Source organism: Myxine glutinosa, chromosome 13 (assembly GCF_964187855.1).
Source record: "Myxine glutinosa chromosome 13, kmMyxGlut1.1, whole genome shotgun sequence".
NCBI lineage: Eukaryota > Metazoa > Chordata > Myxini > Myxiniformes > Myxinidae > Myxine > Myxine glutinosa.
In genome coordinates, this window is record NC_136273.1 from 28,502,572 (window position 1) to 28,525,070 (window position 22,499).

A 22,499-nucleotide genomic window follows, 5' to 3' on the forward strand; every position below is an offset into this window, starting at 1 on the left:
GATCCCGAAGACCCAAAATATCCCAGAGAAAGACCCAAAATATCCCAAAGAAATACCCAAAAGATCCCAAAGAAAGACCCTGAAGACCCCAAAAAAACCTGAAGACCCAAAATACCCCGAAGATACAAAACACCCAGAGGATCCAAATCACCCAAAATACCCCAAAGATCCTGAAGACCCAATGGGCCCAAACATCCAAAATACCCCGAAGACCCAAAAGATCCTGAAAACTGTTAAAGACCCAAAAGACTGAAAAGACCAAAAATACCCCAAAGACCCTTAAATATCCCAAAGATCCAGATCCAGGACCAAAAAGACTCGAATGACCCAAAAGACGCTGATGAACCATAAGACCCAAAAGACTCTGAGGACCCAAAGGATGCAAAAGACCCCAAGGACACAAAAGACCCCATGGACACAAATAACCGCAAGGACTCCGAAGACCCAAAAGAGGAGTAATTATGCCTCTTACATTGGAATTGTAGATGGTGGCTTGCAAACTGAGCCACAAGGTCGGTGTACAGAAGCGGTTTTTTTGTAATCACAATAAATACAAGGCACAGGGAGGTGAAATTTGCTGCATGTGATGTGCAATGTGTGCAGAGTAAAACGAGTGTTCATTTATGTCTGTGGGATGTCTAACAAATAAAGATGATATAAGCACACCTAACACTCGGCCCAGACTTCACTTTGGCATTCTCACGTGTCATTTTTGATGGGCTTTATACGAGTATATTGTTATGTCGGGGGGATAGAGGAATATCTAGAGCCAGGTAGATCTGCATAGGTAGGTATCCGACTGTCGTGATAGGGAATTCACCTGTAATAAGTTATATGTTCAGCCGGATGTCGGAATAAGTCGTATCTGTGTCCCCGCCGCGAGGGGGCGGGGCATGCTAATTAGTTCAGGGATTATAAATAAAATTCCCTCGTTCATTGTTCCCTCTGTCGCCAATCCAGTGTCCATTATGGAAATGCACTCATATAACCACGTAGAAATGCACAAATGAGACAAGTGGTTTTGCAACACCAACACAAGTGCGGAAAGTGGTTTTCAAAACTAAGGCAAGTGCAAAAAGTGGTTTTCAATGCCAGCACAAGTGGGGACAGTGGTTTTCAATGCTCGCACTAGTCCGAAAAATGGTTTTGCAACACTAACCCAAGTGCGAAAAAGTGGTTTTCAACACCAGCACGAGTGCGGAAAGTGGTTTTCAACACCAGAATGAGTGCGGAAAGTGGTTTTCAACACTAGCACGAGTGTGTACAGTGGTTATTCAACACTAACACAAGTGCGGAAAGTGGTTTTCAACACTAGCGTAAGTGCGAAAAGTGGCTTTGAAACACAAACACAAGTTTCAAAGTGGTTATTTAACACTGGCACAAATGAGACAAGTGGTTTTGCAACAAACACTAACACAAGTGCAAAAAGTGGTTTTCAGCGCCAGCACAAGTGTGGAAAGTGGTTTTGAAACACTAACACAAGTGTGGAAAGTGGTTTTAAACACCAACACAAGTGCGAAAAGTGGTTTTCAACATTAACACAAGTGCAAAAAGTGGTTTTTCAACACTGGCACAAGTGAGGCAAGTAGTTTTGCATCACTAGCACAAGTGCGGAAAGTGGTATTCAACACCAACACAAGTGCAAAAAGTGGTTTTTGTGAACCCCGTTCATAAGGCTAGGTTTTAAAGGCTTTTGAGTCGTGCTTTAGGAGGGATTTGAGTGGGGGGGTTTAAGGGGCAATATTTGAACCGGTTAAAAGACTGAAGACCCAGAAGACCCTGAAGCCAGTAGAGATCCAAGAGGTGAGCCAGTAGAGTCCTGGACCCAAGTGTTATGGACGGATGAGACTAAGATAAACCTTTACCAAAGTGATGGAAAGGTGAAAAGTGTGGAGTATGGAAGGGACTCTATATGATCATACTACCTCAACTGTGAAGCATAGTGGAGGTAGTGGAATGGCTTGGGCGTGCATGGCTGCCTCTGGAACCGCTTCACTCATCTATATTGATGATGTAACTGATGATGGCAGCAGCAGAATTAATTCGGAATTATACAAAAACATTTTGTCTGCCTTTGTGCAAGGAAATGCCTCGAAACTCATTGGGTGGTGCTTCACCATGCAGCAAAACAATGACCCAAAACACCATGCAACGCAAACAAGGAGTTCATCAGGGGAAGAAGTGGAGGGTTTTAGACTGGCCAAGTGAATCTTCTGATTTAAATCCAATGGAGTATGTGTTTCACTTACTGAAGAGGAGACTAAAGTCAGAAACCCCCCAAACAAACAACAACTGAAAATGGCTGCAGGAAAGACTTGGTAAAGCATCTCAAAGGAAGACACCAAGAGTCTGGTGATGTCAATGGGTCACATGCTTGATGCAGATATTGCATGCAACAGATATGCAAGTGAATACTATTATACTACTTTAATATACTTGAAGTTAATCTGTTCCAATACTTATGCTTACCTAAAATAGGGGACAGAACATAAAAAGTGTTATTGTTCTACAATGGTAAAACATATATAAATAGAAATAACAAGAAATAAAATCTAACATTCACTACTCTTGCCTCATATTTATCTTTTGATCTCAAATTCAAATTTATTGAGTACATAGAAATAATAACAAATTTGACGTTCACTGTTCTAATACTTATGGAGGGCAACAACAAACAAACAACCACCTTTAGAGGCCATTTTTCCCCACAGAGTGGGCTTTGGCCTTTTTTGGGCACCGTGGTACCCTTTTTGAAGCAATGTTTCCCTTTTTGGGCACCGTGGTACCCTTTTTGAAGCAATGTTTCCCTTTTTGGGCACCGTGGTACCCTTTTTGAAGCAATGTTTCCCTTTTTGGGCACCGTGGTACCCTTTTTGAAGCAATGTTTCCCTTTTTGGGCACCGTGGTACCCTTTTTGAAGCAATGTTTCCCTTTTTTGGGCACCGTGGTACCCTTTTTGAAGCAATGTTTCCCTTTTTGGGCACCGTGGTACCCTTTTTGAAGCAATGTTTCCCTTTTTTGGGCACCGTGGTACCCTTTTTGAAGCAATGTTTCCCTTTTTGGGCACCGTGGTACCCTTTTTGAAGCAATGTTTCCCTTTTTGGGCACCGTGGTACCCTTTTTGAAGCAATGTTTCCCTTTTTGGGCACCGTGGTACCCTTTTTGAAGCAATGTTTCCCTTTTTGGGCACCGTGGTACCCTTTTTGAAGCAATGTTTCCCTTTTTTGGGCACCGTGGTACCCTTTTTGAAGCAATGTTTCCCTTTTTGGGCACCGTGGTACCCTTTTTGAAGCAATGTTTCCCTTTTTTGGGCACCGTGGTACCCTTTTTGAAGCAATGTTTCCCTTTTTTGGGCACCGTGGTACCCTTTTTGAAGCAATGTTTCCCTTTTTGGGCACCGTGGTACCCTTTTTGAAGCAATGTTTCTCTTTTTTGGGCACTGTGGTACCCTTTTTGAAGCAATGTTTCCCTTTTTTGGGCACCGTGGTACCCTTTTTGAAGCAATGTTTCCCTTTTTTGGGCACCCTGGTCCCCTTTTTGAAGCAATGTTTTATGGCGGGATCCCCTTCCTGCCGCCAACCCTGTTAGTCGCCTCTTGCGACACACAGGGAATTACCAGTGAACTGGTCCTCAATTTGGCGACCTCGGAAGGATGACAGGCTGAGTCAACCCCCCTGGCGTTAATTCAGCGATCAACCGGGATTCAAACCCAGGATCCTAGGATCCCAAGCTGGCACCCTAACTGCTAAGCCAACACCAGGCTTCTAATACTTATGGAGGGCACTGTATATAAATAAGCATTTCCACAACCACTTGGAAAATCGTTGAAAATAAAAGGATCAAAACTGACCTGAACATGATACCCTCACATCGTAGATGACCTTTCGGGTCAGATATACAAAAAGTTTGTAGTTATCATTTTCCAAATGCCATGCCGCTGATTGGTTAGATTAGGCCTTCTACACCAATAATTTTGTGTCAGTGCCAATTTGGGCCAGCGAGGATGGTGGAAAGTATTATTTTAAATATATTGTGATGAAAATGACTTGGGGATTATTCATCAGTAATATCTTAATGAGTGTCAGTATAAACCCCAATTCGCATCGACCAGAATCGGATGTCTAGTTAACTTCCTGTAATCCCCACCCTCGTATCTGTCTCTTCTCCCGATCTTCCATCCGTGTGAATCTTTAACCGCCCCGTTGTCATTTAATCACACTCCAACATGAACTTGTACGCCCCAACGCAGGTCGGGGTCCAAATCTTCCCCATTCTTCCCTGCTAAGTGCGTCATTCGGGTTGTCTGTATTATTGTATTGTCCTTTTCGCTTCCCTTGTCACCATCCCTATTTCTACGGCGCAGCCCATAGGGAAAAGCCATCTAGAACAGTTTGTCCGTCCCTCTGTATGTATGTATGTATGTAGGTTTGTCCCCTCAAACGTATACCAATCAGAGCTGAGGATCTGGTCACATGACAGGGTGATGTGATTACGTCTGATGTCATTACGGCGTACGGCGGCTGACTCTTCACACACCGCCATTTTGATTTATATGCTGTTCATGCCGAACATATCGTTGAACCTGTCATACAGTATATCACCATAGCCATGCTCTACCTCTACGTTTTTCATTCAGTGTGAAACATAAACAAACCGATTGTTCAATAAAATGATCATCAAATATCGAAAGCATCGGCGTTAAGTCTCTTCCAACAATACGGTACATACCCAACCCTTTTGGGGTATAATCTAGATTCTAGTAGATCTTCCCTCAGTTCTGTAAGTAAAACTTACCTCAAGGATGTCGGGATTCCTCCAAATTTCTTTGTTTAATGTTATAAACGGCATTAGCATAGTTTGAAAAGCTAATCATGTGTGTTTGTGGTTTATAATATTTTACAAGCCCGGCTACACCGCTGTTAGACTTTTAGTCCTGTTTAATTAAACCTAATTTTTTTAAAACCATTGATGTATATTTTGAGCTGTGATCTCGTCCTCCAGCGCAACCAACTTCTTCCTCGTAAATCCGTACGCACACACTGAAACCTCCACGCGGTAAAAAAATAATAAGACATAACCACACCAATTAATCAATCCCCATTAGGCACGCATGCGCAGTACATCTTTGCCCGACGTCTTGGGAGTTCATCTCCGGCAGTCTCGCATCGCCTATTAGTATTAGAGAGGTGAGTCGGTTACAATATTTATACAAGCTAATGGTGGAGAGGATACCACCCAACTGGTCTTCGACTTTGTCACAAGCCCAAGCAAACTTACATGCAGTGTGTAGAGCAGTGCAATCCCCTACTGGGGACACGTGCACACTGCCATGGTGATCTCCAGGCATCGCCAAGGACCACCACAGCAGCAGAGGACCCTCTTCCCAGAAGGACGATTGATTTTGGGTGAGGTTTTCCTAAGTCATAATTGATTCTTTCTTCCAGCTGGGTTAATCCATTATAGCAATGGCAGGCAAGGATGTAACACGCATTTCCTCTCAACTTGTTTACCAACTACCTTCGATTTCTAGTTCCATTGGGCGTTGTGTTTTCAACATTGTGTTTGACCGTTCCGACCCTGGTCGTGAAGGTTGTCATGTTTTCAGCACAGTTGCATTCATGCATGGTGCCCTTTGGCTTTAAGTGCGACTTTAAGTTTAGAAAAAAACAAAAACAAGTACAGATACAAAGTACACCTTCCCCATGCCAAATAAATAAATAACATATCCTCCAGCGCGGCATTGCCAACAACACAGCAACAACGGCAACAGCCTTCAACACCCGGTGATGCCGCCGTGCAGCACATAGGGATGGTATTGGGAGGGAGAGATGTACAATAATTGATTGATCAATTGCATAATAAAAATAAATACACAATAATCGTAAAATAATTAATTTCTGAATCAATTGGCTAATAGCATACCTAAACCACCAGTGTTTCATCCGATAATAATTCATCAATTAATTGATTAATCGAAAAATGAATTTTTTGCCATAGCACGTGCTCACTATTGTGGCCAAATTTCAGCTTCCTAACTCAAAGGATGGCTGAGATATCACCCGGACAAATAAACAAGAAAGAAAACAGCAAAACAAACGGAGTGAAAACTGAGTACTCCCTTTCATCACGTGTCATCGCTGGGCCCCCTTCAGTGCCCGGCGATGACGTCATGCAGCACCTAGAGATGGAATAGGAAAGGAGCAGTGTACAAAAATAAGAACCCTGTAGTCAGGTTCCATATGTATTCTCGTTATGATTTTGTGTAGATTTGTAACCACTTACATTTTGGAAAAGCTTGAGAGTATCTGACTCGGAAAAAAAAATCAATGTTTCCATTTGATTTGAATTTTTTTTTGATTTCCCATTTGATTTGATTTGAAAAAAAAATTAAATCAAATGGCAACATTGGTTTTTAGATTCAGAACCTCTCAAGCTTTTCAAACATTTAAATGGTTACAAATCTACACAAAATCGGAACGAACCTTAAAATGTGGACATACGGAACCTGACTACTGTCTGCAATTGGTGCAACAGGTAGTTTGAATACTCACAATGAAACTTCCTCAAATCACTGGAAGTTTTGTATGAAGCGTGATCATCTTCATCGAGCTCCTGGGGCTTTGGCGAGTCAAAAGGGATGTGGAAACGGTCATGGTACCACATTCCTCCTCATTAACCAACCAAATCTTCGTTTGGGCACTTCTTGTGGCTGAGGGCCCTCGTTTCTGCAAACACGAATGCTCGATCTTACTCGGCATTGCGGTGTAGCCTTTGTAATTCTACTCAAGACAGCGGAGATATAGTTCCACGTCGGTTACAAAATAATAAAACTTTTCCACTGTGGCCGATAAAATGTCACCATTTCTCAACAAGTGAATTCCAAAAGTAACCGTGGAATTACGGGAAGCTTATTAAATATAGCTTATTGATAAATATCCTCGTCTGAGTTGTCTAATATGGGTTCGATTTCCAATGGAAAAGTGTCCGACGAAGAGTACACGAGCTATCGCCGGAAACATGAACAAATTCCATATTAGTGTTCTAACCTACAGGAGGCAATGCATCAGCAGCATATTTGTGCCCCCACCAAGTGATGCTACCCACACGCACATGCTGAATATGAGAGAAGAAGAAGAAGAAGAAGGCAAGCTGCATTTTTAAAATCTTGACATTCCCACTCTCCTACACTCACAACATTCCACACACCAACAACTCTCTTAACAAAACAATTTTTGTCTTTACAGTTCTATCATCTCAACAACTTGGCCAATGTTTCTTTTTGGGAAGGTATTATACCATTAGGGATGAGGGGGTAAGTTGAGCCATGAGGTATGTTGAGCCACCCACTCCTGGAAGTGCCAGGATGGAGAGAGCTGATAGGCTTATTGATGGAAGGAAAAAGCAGCTTTAGACGAAGGAGAAACATGCAGTGAAGAAAATCTGCAAGGGGTGGCTCAACTTACCCCGTGGCTCACCTACGCCATGGCTCAAATCATCCTTCTCTTCCCTACATGTGATGGTCTTTTCTTCACAATGAAAGGGTGGTAGATAAGCACTGTTCATTTTCGTTTGTGGCACAACTTTGTAATGAGTGTGGCAAAAAGGAGCACACTTATTTATCGTACAAGCGCACTTATTTTTCATACCTTTACTTATTTTACACAAGATCAAGGCTCATGGAAGAGCGGAGTGACCTGAAGCAGAAAGGCAAGGACTGACTGTGGAGCCACATTGAATCCCAACAAGCAAGGGAAGCATTTGTATTTATTATATACATGGTTGAGGCTCGTGGAGGTGCTATGACATAAAACAAATCAGGACACAACAGAACAAAGGGAACAGCAGGAGAAAGCGGAAATGCCAAGAGCAGGGCGGAGGGAGATATTAGATGGAGAACGCAAAGGGTGGACAAGATGGATACATTTTTAGAAAGTCTACACCCCCTTTTCAAAACTTTCACCTTTTGTTATCTTATAGCCTGGAATTAAAATGCATTAAATCAGAATTTTCCCACCTTTATTTACACATTGTAACCCACAACCTCCAAGTGAAAAACAAATTCTACAAATTTCAAAAAATTTATTTAAAATACAAAACTAGATTATCTTGATTGGATAAGTGTCCACCCCCCCCCCCCCCCCCCCGAGTTACTATTTGGTGGAAGCACCTTTGACAGCAACTACAGCTGTGACTGTTGGGATAGGTCTCTACCAACTTTGCACACCTTCATTGGGCAATATTTGCCCATTCTTCTGTACAAAACTGTTCAAGCTCAGTCAAGTTGTGTGCGGAGCGTTGATGAACAGCAATGTTCAAGTCATGCCACAGATTTCGATTGGATTTAGGTCGGGGCTCTGACGGCCACTCAAGGACATTTATCTTTTTTGTTCCTTATCCACTCCAGTGTGGCTTTAGCTGTGTGCTTCAGGTCGGTGTTATGCTGAAAAGTGAACCTATGTCCCAATTTCACCTTTCTTGCAGAGGGAAACAGGTTTTCCTCTAGGATTTTCCTGTATTTTGCTCCATCCATTTTCCGCCCTATCCTGAGCCCCAGTCCCTGCTGATGAGAAACGTCCCGATAACATGATGCTTCTACCATCATGATTCACAGTAGGGATGGTGTTCTTTGGGTTATGTGCTGTGTTGGGTTGTGCCAAATGTAACGTTTTGCATTTAGGCCAAAAAGCTCCATCTTGGTTTCTTCAGACCACAAAACCTTTTGCCACATGGCTTCAGAATTTTTTGCATACCTCAAGCGGGACTCAAGGTGAGTTTTCAGAGTAATGGCTTCCTTTTTGCCACCCTACCATACAGACAAGACTTGTGGAGTGCTTGGGATGTTGTTGTCACATGCACACAGTGACCAGTCTTTGCCATAAAGGCTTGTATCTTTTTCAAAGTTGCCATTGGCCTCTTGGTGGCCTCTCTGATCAGTTTCCCCCTTGCTTGGTCATCCAGTTTGGAGGGACGGCCTGATCTAGGCAGGGTCTTGGTGGTACCATACACCTTCCACTTCTTAATGATTGTCTTGACTGTGCTCCAAGGGATATTCAAGGCCTTTCAAATATTTTTATACCCATCCCCTGATCTGTGCCTTTCCACAACTTTATCCCGGAGGTCTTTTGAAAGCTCCCTCGTGCTCATGGTTGAGTCTTTGCTGTGGCATGCGCTACCCAGCAGAGGAAACCTACAGGAACAGCTGATTTTATTCTGAAATAATCAGAATCATGACAATTTAACACAGGTGGAGGCCAATTGACTTAGTGCGTGACTTTGAGGGTGATTGGTTACACCTGAGCTAATTTGCAATTGCCATTATAAAGGGGGGGGGGGGGGGGGTGGATACTTGTCCAACCAAGATATTCTAGTTTTGTATTTTCAATAAATTTTCTGAAGTTTGTAGAATTTGTTTTTTCACTTGGAAGTTGTAGGTTACGATGTGTAGATAAAGGTGGAAAAAGTCTCATTTAATGCAATTTCCTTCCAGGCTAAAAGGTAACAAGAGGTGAAAAAATTGAAAGAGGGTGTAGAATTTCTATTGGCACTGTAAGCAAAATGTTTGGGAGGGGTGGTGGTGGTTTAACAGATGCAGAAAAGTTCATAAGTGTTGATGGTGGATGACTTGAGATGGTGGTGAACGGCTGTTTTGAAGAACGAGGGGGAAGAATGAGATTGAAGAGTGTGTGAAATTTGGTTCCACAGGTGGAAAAAGAGAGGAAATACATGAATGGAGGTGAGCAGTGCTTCTGGATTTAGGCTGTTTCACTCGGAGGGGGTGGACCGCGTGCGGCCAGCGAGACCACAAATGAGGAGGAACAACACAGAGAGACCACCGACCTGTTGGTGATGGCAAAGTGATAGACTCTTGGACTCAGCTTCATCATTCCCATTTATTTATTACGAGCAGGGGTATACCCACAGCGTTGCCCAGTCTATTTTAAGTTGGGGCCTAAAACACCTCTCTACACTAAGGAACAAGGTTCCACCACACTTCCCCCACACCCATGATAGAGCGATTAAAAGAAAGAGATGCACAAAAATCCAGCCTTTTTTTCTGAATCTTCAAAAAAGAATTTCAACGTTTTCCCCCTAAAACACTCCCCAGGCCCCTGGCAGTCACTGATGAACCTCTGAAAGTTTGACGAAGATCCGTTCATCCATCTCTGAGAAATGGTGACACATACACACACACACACACACACACACACACACACACAGACACATACACACACACACACACACACATACACACACACAGAGACACACATACGCACACACACACACACAGAGACACACACAAAGAGAGAGACATAAACAGAGACACAGACACACACACACACAGAGACACACACACAGACAGACAGACACATACACACACAGAGACACACACACACACACACACACACAGAGAGACACACACAGAAAGAGACACACACAGACACATACACCATGACACACACAGAGAGACACAAACAGACACATACACACAGACACACATACACACAGAGACATACACACAGAGACACACTCACATATTACACACACACAGAGACACACAAACACAGACACACACACACATATATACACACACACACACAAACTGTGTGTATTTGTGTGTTTGTGTACACACAAACTGAACATGGCACAAAACACACAGAGACACACACACAGAAACACACACACCCAGAGACACACACACGAACAAAAACACATGGACACATACGCACACGCACACAGAAAGACACACACACCCAGAGACACATATACACACATACACACACACAGAGACACATACACACACACACACATACACACAGAGACACATACATAGAGACACACACACAGACACACACACATACACACACACACACAGAGACACACACAAAGAGAGACATAAACAGAGACACATACACACAGAGACACATACACAGAGACACACACACAGAGACACACACACATACACACACACACACACAGAGACACACACAAAGAGAGAGACATAAACAGAGACACATACACACAGAGACACACACACACAGAGACACACACACAGATACACACACACACAGAGACACACACACAGAGACACACACACAGAGACACACACACATACTCACACCCATAAATACACACACAACTCTCTTATAGCACAGACTCCATAATGACTGTAAAAGTGTATTCACAAACTCACCTTAATCTCAGGCACTTTCCAGGTGCGTGCGAACGCCTGACCTGCTCCGTTTCCCTTTATCTATTCCCTCAAGTCCGGTTCCAGTTCTGCTCGCTGTTCTCTCCACCAGTTATTTTCTCGGCTAAAGCGAACCTGTCTGGGCACGTCGAGCCTTACCTTAGCTCGGGGCGAGGAAGACACACACGGAGAGAGCTAATGTGAGTGAAAGTGAAGACGGATTCGTTTACTGAACGAACATACAGTGAAGATGTCACAAAACTATGAACATGAACATGGCACAAAACTATGAACATGAACATGGCACAAAACTATGAACATGAACATGGCACAAAACTATAAACATGAACATGGCACAAAACTATAAAGATGAACATGGCACAAAACTATGAACATGAACATGGCACAAAACTATGAACATGAACATGGCACAAAACTATGAACATGAACATGGCACAAAACTATAAACATGAACATGGCACAAAACTATGAACATGAACATGGAACAAAACTAAGAAAATGGCACAAAACTATAAACATGAACATGGCACAAAACTATAAACATGAACATGGCACAAAACTAAGAAAATGGCACAAAACTATAAACATGAACATGGCACAAAACTATAAACATGAACATGGCACAAAACTATGAACATGAACATGAACATGGCACAAAACTATAAACATGAACATGGCACAAAACTATGAACATGAACATGGCACAAAACTATAAACATGAACATGGCACAAAACTATGAACATGAACATGGCACAAAACTATAAACATGAACATGGCACAAAACTATGAACATGAACATGGCACAAAACTATGAACATGAACATGGCACAAAACTATAAACATGAACATGGCACAAAACTATGAACATGGCACAAAACTATAAACATGAACATGGCACAAAACTATGAACATGAACATGGCACAAAACTATAAACATGAACATGGCACAAAACTATAAACATGAACATGGCACAAAACTATAAACATGAACATGGCACAAAACTATGAACATGAACATGGCACAAAACTATGAACATGAACATGGCACAAAACTATAAACATGAACATGGCACAAAACTATAAACATGAACATGGCACAAAACTATGAACATGAACATGGCACAAAACTATGAACATGAACATGGCACAAAACTATAAACATGAACATGGCACAAAACTATGAACATGAACATGGCACAAAACTATAAACATGAACATGGCACAAAACTATGAACATGAACATGGCACAAAACTATGAACATGAACATGGCACAAAACTATAAACATGAACATGGCACAAAACTATGAACATGAACATGGCACAAAACTATGAACATGAACATGGCACAAAACTATGAACATGGCACAAAACTATAAACATGAACATGGCACAAAACTATGAGCATGGCACAAAACTATGAGCATGAACATGGCACAAAACTATAAACATGAACATGGCACAAAACTATGTGCATGAACATGGCACAAAACTATGAACATGAACATGGCAGAAAACTACACACATGAACATGGCACAAAACTATGTGCATGAACATGGCACAAAACTATGAACATGAACATGGCAGAAAACTCCACACATGAACATGGCACAAAACTATGAACCTGAACATGGCACAAAACTATGAACATGTGTAACGGATTCGTCACTTCTGTCTTTGTGGTTTTCATCCACTGGAAGCATTTTTTATTTCATATACTATTATTGTTACAGTTTGAGTGTGAAATGGAGATAACTGTCTTCAAAGGTAAAAATTAGTGTTTCAAAAGAAAAACGAAATGGATCAGGAGAAACCGGAAGAGGAGGAAGAAGAGGCTGGAGCGGATCAAGTGAGATCGGGAAAGAAAGGCCGATCTGCTTCGAGGTGTCGAGCGGACGCTGGTGGACGTTGGTCACGAGCGAAAATTGGTTTCCCCGGGAAAGGGATTCCTGTGACAGTGTCGTTATTGCTGGGGCAGATAAACCTGGGTGACGGGTTTTGCTGTTGGTTCCGAAAGTGAATCATCGTGGGAGAGCCGGTATGCCTCCATTACGGCCCCGTCCGCCATTTCTCCTCGCACCAGCCATTTCACCTCGCAGCAGCTATTTCACCTCGCACCAGCCGTTAGCCTGGTTCTCGTGGATTTCGCTTGGGAATTTGCGGTTCTCCGCTTGGGAGCCGCTGCTGGTTCATGTCAGCGTCATTGTCTGGTGAACCGAAGGTGTGAATTCCCAGTCGCATTTTGGGTGAACTTTTGCCTGACCGACGTCGGCCCGACACCTCACCAAGTGGCTCTTCGGCAGCGTCGACTGTCGGCCGTTCTGGGTTCAGGTCTCGGTGCGACCTTTTTTCTTGGATCCCCGGAGCGTGGATTGACTTTGACCTGGTGTCGTGACAGTGACTTTGGGGGTGTTACAGTTCACTCACGTGGAGTACCGTGAGTTATTGAGTGAAGAAACTGGTGGTACCATCATAGGAATTATATGGTGTTTGCTGTGCAATTGAGGTTTACTTGTACTTGCGTTACTTGTTATTATTGTGCGATTTTAATACAATACTTGGGTTTTGTATCGATTGATTGGTGTGGTTTCACCATTGGTCACTGGCACATAATAGCACATCTTTCTGCCGTGACTCCTTTCGGGGCTCGGAGGTACACCGTGACCGGGGTTTGGGGAGGAGCACGTAACACATGTCACAAAACTATGAACATGGCACAAAACTATAAACATGAACATGGCACAAAACTATAAACATGAACATGGCACAAACCTATGAACATGGCACAAAACTATGAACATGGCAAAAAACTATAAACATGAACATGGCACAAAACTATAAACATGAACATGGCACAAAACTATGAACATGAACATGGCTCAAAAATATGAACATCGGCAAAACTATAAATGTGGAAATGGCATAAAAATATGAACAAAACTATGACAGGATATTAAAGACAAGCTGAAGTACCCGGCATTGCCTGTGGGAGGGGGGAAGGGAAGGGGAAGGAGGCAGGGCAAAGAAGAGGGTAGGGGGAAAGACAGGAGGAAGGGGAGAGGGGAGGAGAAAGTGAGCGGGGCAGAGGAAAGGGAGAGGGACAGAGGAAAGGGAGAGGGAGAGGGAGAGAGGAAACGGAGAGGTAGAGAGGAGAGGGAGAGAGGAAAGGAAGAGAGGAGAGGTAGAGAGGAAACGGAGAGGGAAAGAGGAGAGGGAGAGAGGAAAGGGAGAGGGAGAGAGGAAAGGGAGAGGGAGAGAGGAAAGGGAGAGAGGAGAGAGAGAGAGGAAACAGAGAGGGGGAGAGGAGAGGGAGAGAGGAAAGGGAGAGAGGAAATGGAGAGAGGAAAGGGAGAGAGGAAACAGAGAGGGAGAGAGGAGTGGGAGAGAGGAAAGGGAGAGGGAGAGAGGAAAGAGAGAGAGGAAACAGAGAGAGGAAAACAGAGAGGGAGAGAGTAGAGGGAGAGAGGAAAGGGAGAGAGGAAAGGGAGAGAGGAAACAGAGAGGGAAAGAGGAGAGGGAAAGAGGAGAGGGAGAGAGGAAAGGGAGAGAGGAAAGGGAGAGAGGAAAGGGTGAGACGAAAGGGAGAGAGGAAACGGGGCAGGAGAGGGAGAGAGGAGAGAGGAAAGGGAGAGGGAGAGAGGAAAGGGAGAGAGGAAAGGGAGAGAGGAGAGGGAGAGAGGAAATGGAGAGAGAAGAGGGAAGGGAGCGGGGAAGGTGAAGGGAGGCTGAGGGAAGGGGGATAGGGCAAGGGATATGGGAGAGTGGGGAAAGGAGAAAGGTAGAGCGCCAAAGGGGAGAGGGTGAGGGGGGAGGGGAGTAGAAGGGAGAGGGAGAGAAGATGTAATGTTTCGGGAGGACAAATTTACCCTTACGGAGTGCTTTAACCTCAGCGTTGCCCAGGTAAAAAAAAGAAAATTGTAATGCCCTCTGCCACCACCACTAGGTGGCGCTACACGGTACACATTTACTTAGATAATACGAGTATATGCCATCCCTCCCCCCCCCCCCCGCCTCCCTCCCCCAGCCTTCCTCCACCCTAAACCCTTAAGTGAGACCATGGACACATAGCCTGTGTTACCCCCCACACAAAGTTGTATTTGTACCCCGACTTTGGAGTTTGTAACTTAAAAGATGTGGCCGTGCATAAAGAACAAAAATAGACAGACAAAGCCAGAGAGAGAGAGAGTGAGAGAATGGCGTTTAATATATATATATATATATATATATATATATATATATATATATATATATATATATATATATATATAAATACATATATACAGACTTGGCATTTAATATGGAATATTTTTTTTGTGGGGGTGAACTTACTTTTCAAGATGACTTAGAACCGAAAGTTCATTACATTGGAATTATGTTGAAATTATTCTAGATTTTGTTAATGTGACCTTCAAAAGAAACAAAAACCACATTTGACATTTCGAAGCAAATAAATTGATCCTTGAAAGTGATGTAAACTGATATCGAACTCAATTCACGGACAGTACCGTGTTAAACTTCTGTACGTTTTCCAGAAGTATCTCTTTATTTTGCACATTAGCCAAAAAAAATTTCAACAAAAACAAAAGCCAAATTATGCCTGGGATTATGGACAGTAAAATTACAGTTCAGTACTTCGTGTAACCCCCACGAGCATTCAGGAGAGCACGTACACGTCGAGGCATGCTGTTCACGAGATTTGCCAAGGTTTCGACAGGAATCGCTTGCCATGCAGTGACAGTAGTCTGCTGCAATTCACGCACATAGGTAGGCTGCTGGTCCAAGTTGTCGATTTGAAGCGTTAATTCTGCCCACAAGTTCTCTATCGGATTCATATCCGGGGACATGGCAGGCCACACCATATGCTCTACACCACGGTCAGCAAGAAAGTGTTGGATCATGCGAGCACGATGAGGCTGTGCATTGTCATCTTGGAAGACAAAGTTTCCTCGAAAGGCTGCACGAGCAAATGGAAGCAATGTTTCTTCCAGAATGACCCTGTACTTGAACTGGTTCAGGTTTCCATTCAGAACAACCAGGTCAGTTTTGCCCCCTGCATGAAAAGCAGCCCAAACAGTCACACCACCACCTCCAGCTTGGACTCTTGGCACTATACAATCTTCGTTGTGGGCTTCATGCACTTGTCTGCGCACTCGGACGTGGCCATCTTGACAATAGACCAGAAATCTAGACTCGTCACTGAAGGTCACGTGATTCCATTGTCCTGGCTGCCATTGACGGTGCTCTCTGGCCCACTGCAATCGGCGCTGGCTGTGTTGTCTGGTCAGGCGTGGCTTTCTCAGGGGACGCCTGGCACGATAGCCTGCTTGAACCAGTCGTTGGTTGACTAGCCTTCTGGATACAGGCACATTTGTCAGTTGCTGCCACTCAGTCCTAAGCCGATTAGCTGACTTGGTACGGCCATTGCAGACTAACCGGTGCAGCTGGCGATCATCTCTCCTTGTGGTTCTGCGTGGACGTCCTGGCCTCGGTATTGGAGTAGGGACACCACTCTGAGAATTTCGTTTCAGGATCTTTGACACCTGACCTTGAGTGATGCCATACTGCCGAGCAATAGCACGCTGTTTCATGCCAGAATTTCGTAAAGCCACCGCTCCATGACAAACAGCATTGTCAAGTTGACGGACCATCTCCAGAGGAAGCGGCAATAACTTTTGTAGACGTGCAGCAGTTGTTTTCCACTAATACAGAACGCAACAACCCTTATATGGGCAAACAGACTCGGTCCTTATATGGGCAAAGACGGTCCTTCCTTCGCACACCTGAGGTCCTCACCACATACAAGGCTTTCATCCACAGCTCAATGGAATACTGCTCTCCCCTCTGGGCCGGTGCTCCTGCCTCACACCTAGCTCGGCTTCACGTTGTTGAAACCAAAGCTTTCAGAATCATTGGAATCTCCCACGATGAAGCTGATTCTGAGGGCCTCTCACTCTCTCACCTTCTCATCGTTGTGTTACAGCCTGTATTTAAAATTGATAATCGAGATTTTTTTTGTCTGATATACACAATGTCAAAGTTGAGTTTTTTTTTGTTTGTTTTTTGAATTTTTACCAAATCAATTAAAATTGAAAAGTTTAAATGTCTCAAGTCAATAAGTATTTCACCTCTTTACTATGACACTCAAATTTGAGCTCAGGCGTGTCCAATTTCCTTTAATCATCCTTGAGATGTCTCTTGATTGATTGGAATCCACCTGTGGCCAATTCAATATTGATTGGACATGACTTAGAAAGAAACACCTTTCTATATAAGGTCCCACAGGTGACAGTGCACGTCAGAGCAGAAACTCTACTATGGAGTACAAGGAACTGTCCGCGGAACTCCGAGATATAATTGTGAGGAGGCATAGATCTGTGGAAGGGTATAAAGCAAATTTCTAGATTGTTGAAAGTTCCCAAGAACACAGTGAGCTCCATCATTAGGAAATGGAAAGAATATGAACTACCCAGACTCTTTTAGAGCTGGCCATCCGACCAAACTGAGTAACCTGGCAAGAAGGACCTAGGTCAGGGAAGTGAACAAGAACCCATGACCATTCTGACAGAATTACAGAGTTCCTTGGCTGAAATGGGAGAACCTACCGGAAGGAAAGCAGTCTCTGCAGCACTTCACAAATTCATTACATTGGATGAATTTGCTCTCCGTCTGGGAGAGCAGCCAGACGGAAGCCACTCCTGAGGAAAAGGCACATGACAGCACACCTGGAGTTTGCAAAATGGCATGTGATAGACCCAGAGCATGAGGCAAAAGATTCTGTGGTCTGAAGAGATGAAAATTGAACTCTCTGGCCTGAATGCAAAGTGCTATGTCTGGCGGAAACTGAGCACAGCTCATAACCCATCTAACACCATCCCTACCGTGAAGCATGGTGGTAGCAGCATCATGCTATGGGGATGCTTTTCAGCAGCAGTGACTGGGACACCTGTAAAGATAGAGGGAACAATGAATGGAGCCACGTACAGGCAAATCCTTGTGGAGAACCTTTTTCGGAGTGCAAAAGACCTTAAACTGTGGTGAAGATTTACATTCCAACAGGACAATGACCCCAAGCATACAACTAAAGCAACACTGGAATGGCTTCAGAACAAGAATGTGAAAGTCCTTGAGTGGCCTGGCCAAAGCCCAAACTTGAATCCCATTGAAAATCTGTGGAAGGACTTGAAGATTAATGTGCAATTGAGGCACGTCGGAAGAATGAAGCTCCCCATCCAACTTGACAGAGCTTGAGCAAATCTGCAAAGAAGAATGGGAGAAACTCCCGAAACCCTCGAAACTCCCGAAAGGACTTGAAGATTAATGTGCAATTGAGGCACGTGGGGAGAATGACGTTCCCTCCAACTTGACAGAGCTTGAGCAAATCTGCAAAGAAGAATGGGAGAAACTCCCGAAACCCAGATGTACCTAGATTGTATCAACAGGAAATGATGGTCGGAGCCAGACTCCTCTCATCCACAGATATTTCTCGTATTCCTACATTTCCGTGAGTCCAATCTGTATTCAGGAACAGAACAATTATGGTTAACCATTTTGAAATTTCCGCACCGATTTAAATCCCGTGTTGGTTGCCAAATGTGGCAAAAACAACTACATACATTAAATGGTCGACAAACGAACAATCTACAAAATACGTGAGAAAATCAAAATAATAAAGGGGGAAAAGGAAAGGCAAAACAAGGGTGAATGTCAACAAATATCTTGTGCCTTCGATACGGTCTGGCACCCCGCTCTGCTCACCAAACTCTTCTCCTATGGTATTGTTAGGGATTTTAAAAATTAATTTAGCCCTGCATAATTTGACAAGACTCAATAATTAAGGTCCAAACTCGTTTCAGAAGACAATAGCTGATTTTAATGACAAATAGGAGTTCTCGATTCACTGGTACCAAAGGTATTTACAGAACACACTTCAATTTCAAGTTACACGAATAAAACGAAATCACCACGCTACATTCTACACACATTCAAACATGCAATGAACCGAGTGAATCCCCGATGTTGCTGCGGTACGGCTATTTATGGTCAGAGATGAAAGGAAAGGTCAAATAAGGTTCAAAGAGATAACAAGCATTGCGCGATTCTTCCATTTCTTGGATCAGCTTTTCCTTTCTTCATCTCCAACTCTCCCAGCCACAAATGTCAAGTCATGAGAAAACAGAGATTCAAACATCTTACAAAATAAACAGAGCCTACTGCTCCTTGAGATAAAACATGCTGTAGCGTGCCTGAAGAAATCTGCTTTGTTTCTCAATCTCCCTGCTGCAGAAAAACAGGGTTGCAAAAGTTCCAATCAGTGAGTGTCACATATCATTGTTACAAGTTCTATATTTTAAACCTTTTTGATATATACGTGTATATAGGTATACTTTGCTGCGTGGTTATAAAACTAGATAGCATCATAGTTCAAGCTGAATGCCTGCCTCTAACGCGAGCCTAAATAATTCTTATATTTTCCTAGAATACAGTTAACACTGATTAATATATGTATTCAATAAGTTTACGTGTTTGCAATGGCAAGGTCGAGGCTCAGGGAAATCCACTTGATTTACATAAATTACATATGCAAATTAATTTTGCTTCCACAGTATCCATGGAAATCTCCACGCATGGCTTGCAGATTTCCTCTCTGGTCGTAGTAAACGTGTGGCCCTGAATGGATTTCTCTCATTTCCCCTTCCAGTTCAGGCTGGAGTTCCCCAAGGCAGTGTTCTGGGCCCTGTGATTTTTTTGGTCTTCATCAATGACCTCTCTGACTCTCTGGAAAATCCTATCTCTTTGCAGATGACTCCACTCTCTGCCGCTCCATATCTCAACTCTCAGATCGGCAGGTAGTGCCTCTTCATTCTCTGCAGACCTGGACAAAATCATAAACTGGTCAAATAAGTGGAACACGTCTTTCAATCCTGACAAATCTCACACTATCACTATGTCTCTTTGAAAAGACTGACTGGAAAACCCTCCCATCTACTTTCTCAACAATCAACTTAAAGAAGTTCTGTCACTCATGCTTTTGGGTCTCACTATCTGCCATGATCTTTCCTGGGAAAACCACATTTCCAAGCTGGCCTCCAAAGCCAGTCGCCGACTGGGCATCCTCCGTCGTGCGAAGTCCTTCCTTGGCACCTCTGAGCTCCTCACCACATACAAAGCTTTCAGCTGCAGCTCAATGGAATACTGTTCTCCCCTCTGGGCTGATGCTCCTGCCTCTCAACTAGCTCGGCTTCACGCTGCAGAAACCAAAGTTTTCAGGATCATTGGTATCTCCCGTGATGAAGCTGATTCCGAGGGCCTTTCACTCTCTCACCGCAGGCAGGTAGGTGGTCTTTCTGTCTTCTACCGACTCCTCTCCAGCCGAGCACCCCAAGCTCTGTGCTGTGTCCCCCAAATATTCCTGCAGGATGCACAAGAACTGCCAGCAACCCTATTCTGGTAAAACTGCCAAAATCAAGACTCTCTGCTCACCCTCACTCTTTCATTCGTCTTTTTTCCCACCTCTGGAACAAACTTCCACACTCCCTTCAATCCCACTCCTCCCTCCAAGTCTTCACAACAGCTGTCCATCACCATCTCTTATCTTCCCCCATCCAAAAACCTTGATCTTTTCTACCCCCGTTAATACACCCTAAATCCACCTTTTTCAATCTCCGACTTCATTCCTGAAATTCCTAGTAGTGTCAATTTGTTTTATACCGTGTACCCCTTCCCTCCCCCTCCCCCAGCCCTCTCCCTTCCTCAAATCTCCCGATGTCCCTGTTCTCCACTGTTGTGCTTGTGTGGTTCCCTCTCTCTCCACATCTTGTCTCCCCCTCCCTTTGTTGTTTTATGTGTCTGTTAATGTTTTTTGTGTTTTATGTGCTAATGTGTGTTTAATGTGCTGGCTCTTACATGAGCCTCGATCTTGTATACAAAATAAAAGAAAAGAAAATTTGAGAAATTGAAAGAAAATACTTGGCATATAAAAAATACCTCCTTGTAAGGGATATGAAAAGTGTAATAAAAACTACAAGAAACAGGTTTACAGCTTGGCGTTTTATAAACTTCAGGACTTTACTCGGAGCCAAAGCTCTGAACTACTTATACCATCCACTGAAAAATGATGGTGCGACATCAGGTGGCGGAGGCTGGATTTCCCTATAAAGAGGACAAAATATCCCTCTTGCGAAATAAAATTTGGCATAAACATTATTCATGCCTGTTCTCCCGTCATTTCAAAAGTGAATGTTGAGCTTTTCAAATGCATTGCAGGAAGCGGCCGCCATAAATGCGAGACAGACGAACACACAGACAGACCCTACGGTTCACAATATATAATAGATGACTTCCCTTCCAAGTCAAGGCTCATGGAAGAGCAATAACACTGAACCGATTAGGATGCAACAGGTCGCATCTTCCCACCCCCCTTTCAGTATAGCCTACTGTTATTAACAACACTGACATGGTTTCTTCAACTTTGTGATGATCCATCATACCACCGAAGGAGCTTCCTGAGTAAGGATTATACTGGGTGGTTTGCAATTGCCTTCTCAGCAGTAGTCCGGTCAGGAAATTGGCCACGGTGCCGGTGATAGCTCGCCTACTATTCGCAAAGGACACCGTGGGAATCTTCAAGGATACTATAATGAATGTTGGTGGATGGGACACCAGGTTTAATATCAATCCTAGGGACGACACACACATTGATGATTAACCAGGTCTGTGAAACAGCGGGATGAAAGTTTATAGCTGCACTGAGATTCGACCCCAAGCTGAACAGCTCAGAGGCGAATGTGCATATCTTGAGGCCTTCCTGTCAGCCCAGGTCGTATCCTAACAAACTGTTAATAATCAAACAGATTCCATGTTGTATTTATACGTTTAAAAAGGATCTCGTTTGGTATCATGCATTTCTCTTGGTTGAATGTTAAGCTTTGCTTGTGTGTGGAGCTTTTCAAATGAAGTGCCGGAAATGGGAGTGTGAGCGCACAGCCAGATGCCATGGTTTGCATTATAAACTGAACATCAAAAGAAACTTATCACTCTCATTTTTTGAAATGGGCAGCTTCACAAAAACGTTTCTTCAATTGTAATGGCTGATTATGTAACCGGAACTTCATGTCAATCACCTGGTTGATCAACAATGGCATGGTTGAGTGGTTCTGTAGAGGGATCTTTCCCTTTAAATAATGACCCTCATAATGAAATCCTTCAGTTCTCGTGGTTAGACATTCATTTACTGCTGTCTATAGTCACTCTAGAGGCTTCTGAAAGGGAAAACAAGAAAATTCAGATGCCA

At 43.5% G+C, this 22,499-nt stretch overlaps 1 protein-coding gene across 2 annotated transcripts in view; it reads right to left on the minus strand.

The window, feature by feature from the left end:
• The window catches only part of LOC137438750 (synaptotagmin-1), a 64,193-nt gene extending 52,870 nt beyond the window's left edge, over positions 1-11,323 (minus strand). For both annotated transcript variants that reach the window (XM_068134070.2, XM_068134069.2), the window contains exons 1-2: positions 11,192-11,323; positions 6,552-6,725 (exon numbers count right to left, since the gene is read on the minus strand). In XM_068134070.2, coding sequence (XP_067990171.1) covers positions 6,552-6,663 — 112 coding nt within the window. In that variant the 5' untranslated portion in view covers positions 6,664-6,725; positions 11,192-11,323. The remainder of the gene's footprint in view (positions 1-6,551; positions 6,726-11,191) is intronic.
• Positions 11,324-22,499: the final 11,176 nt, after the last annotated feature.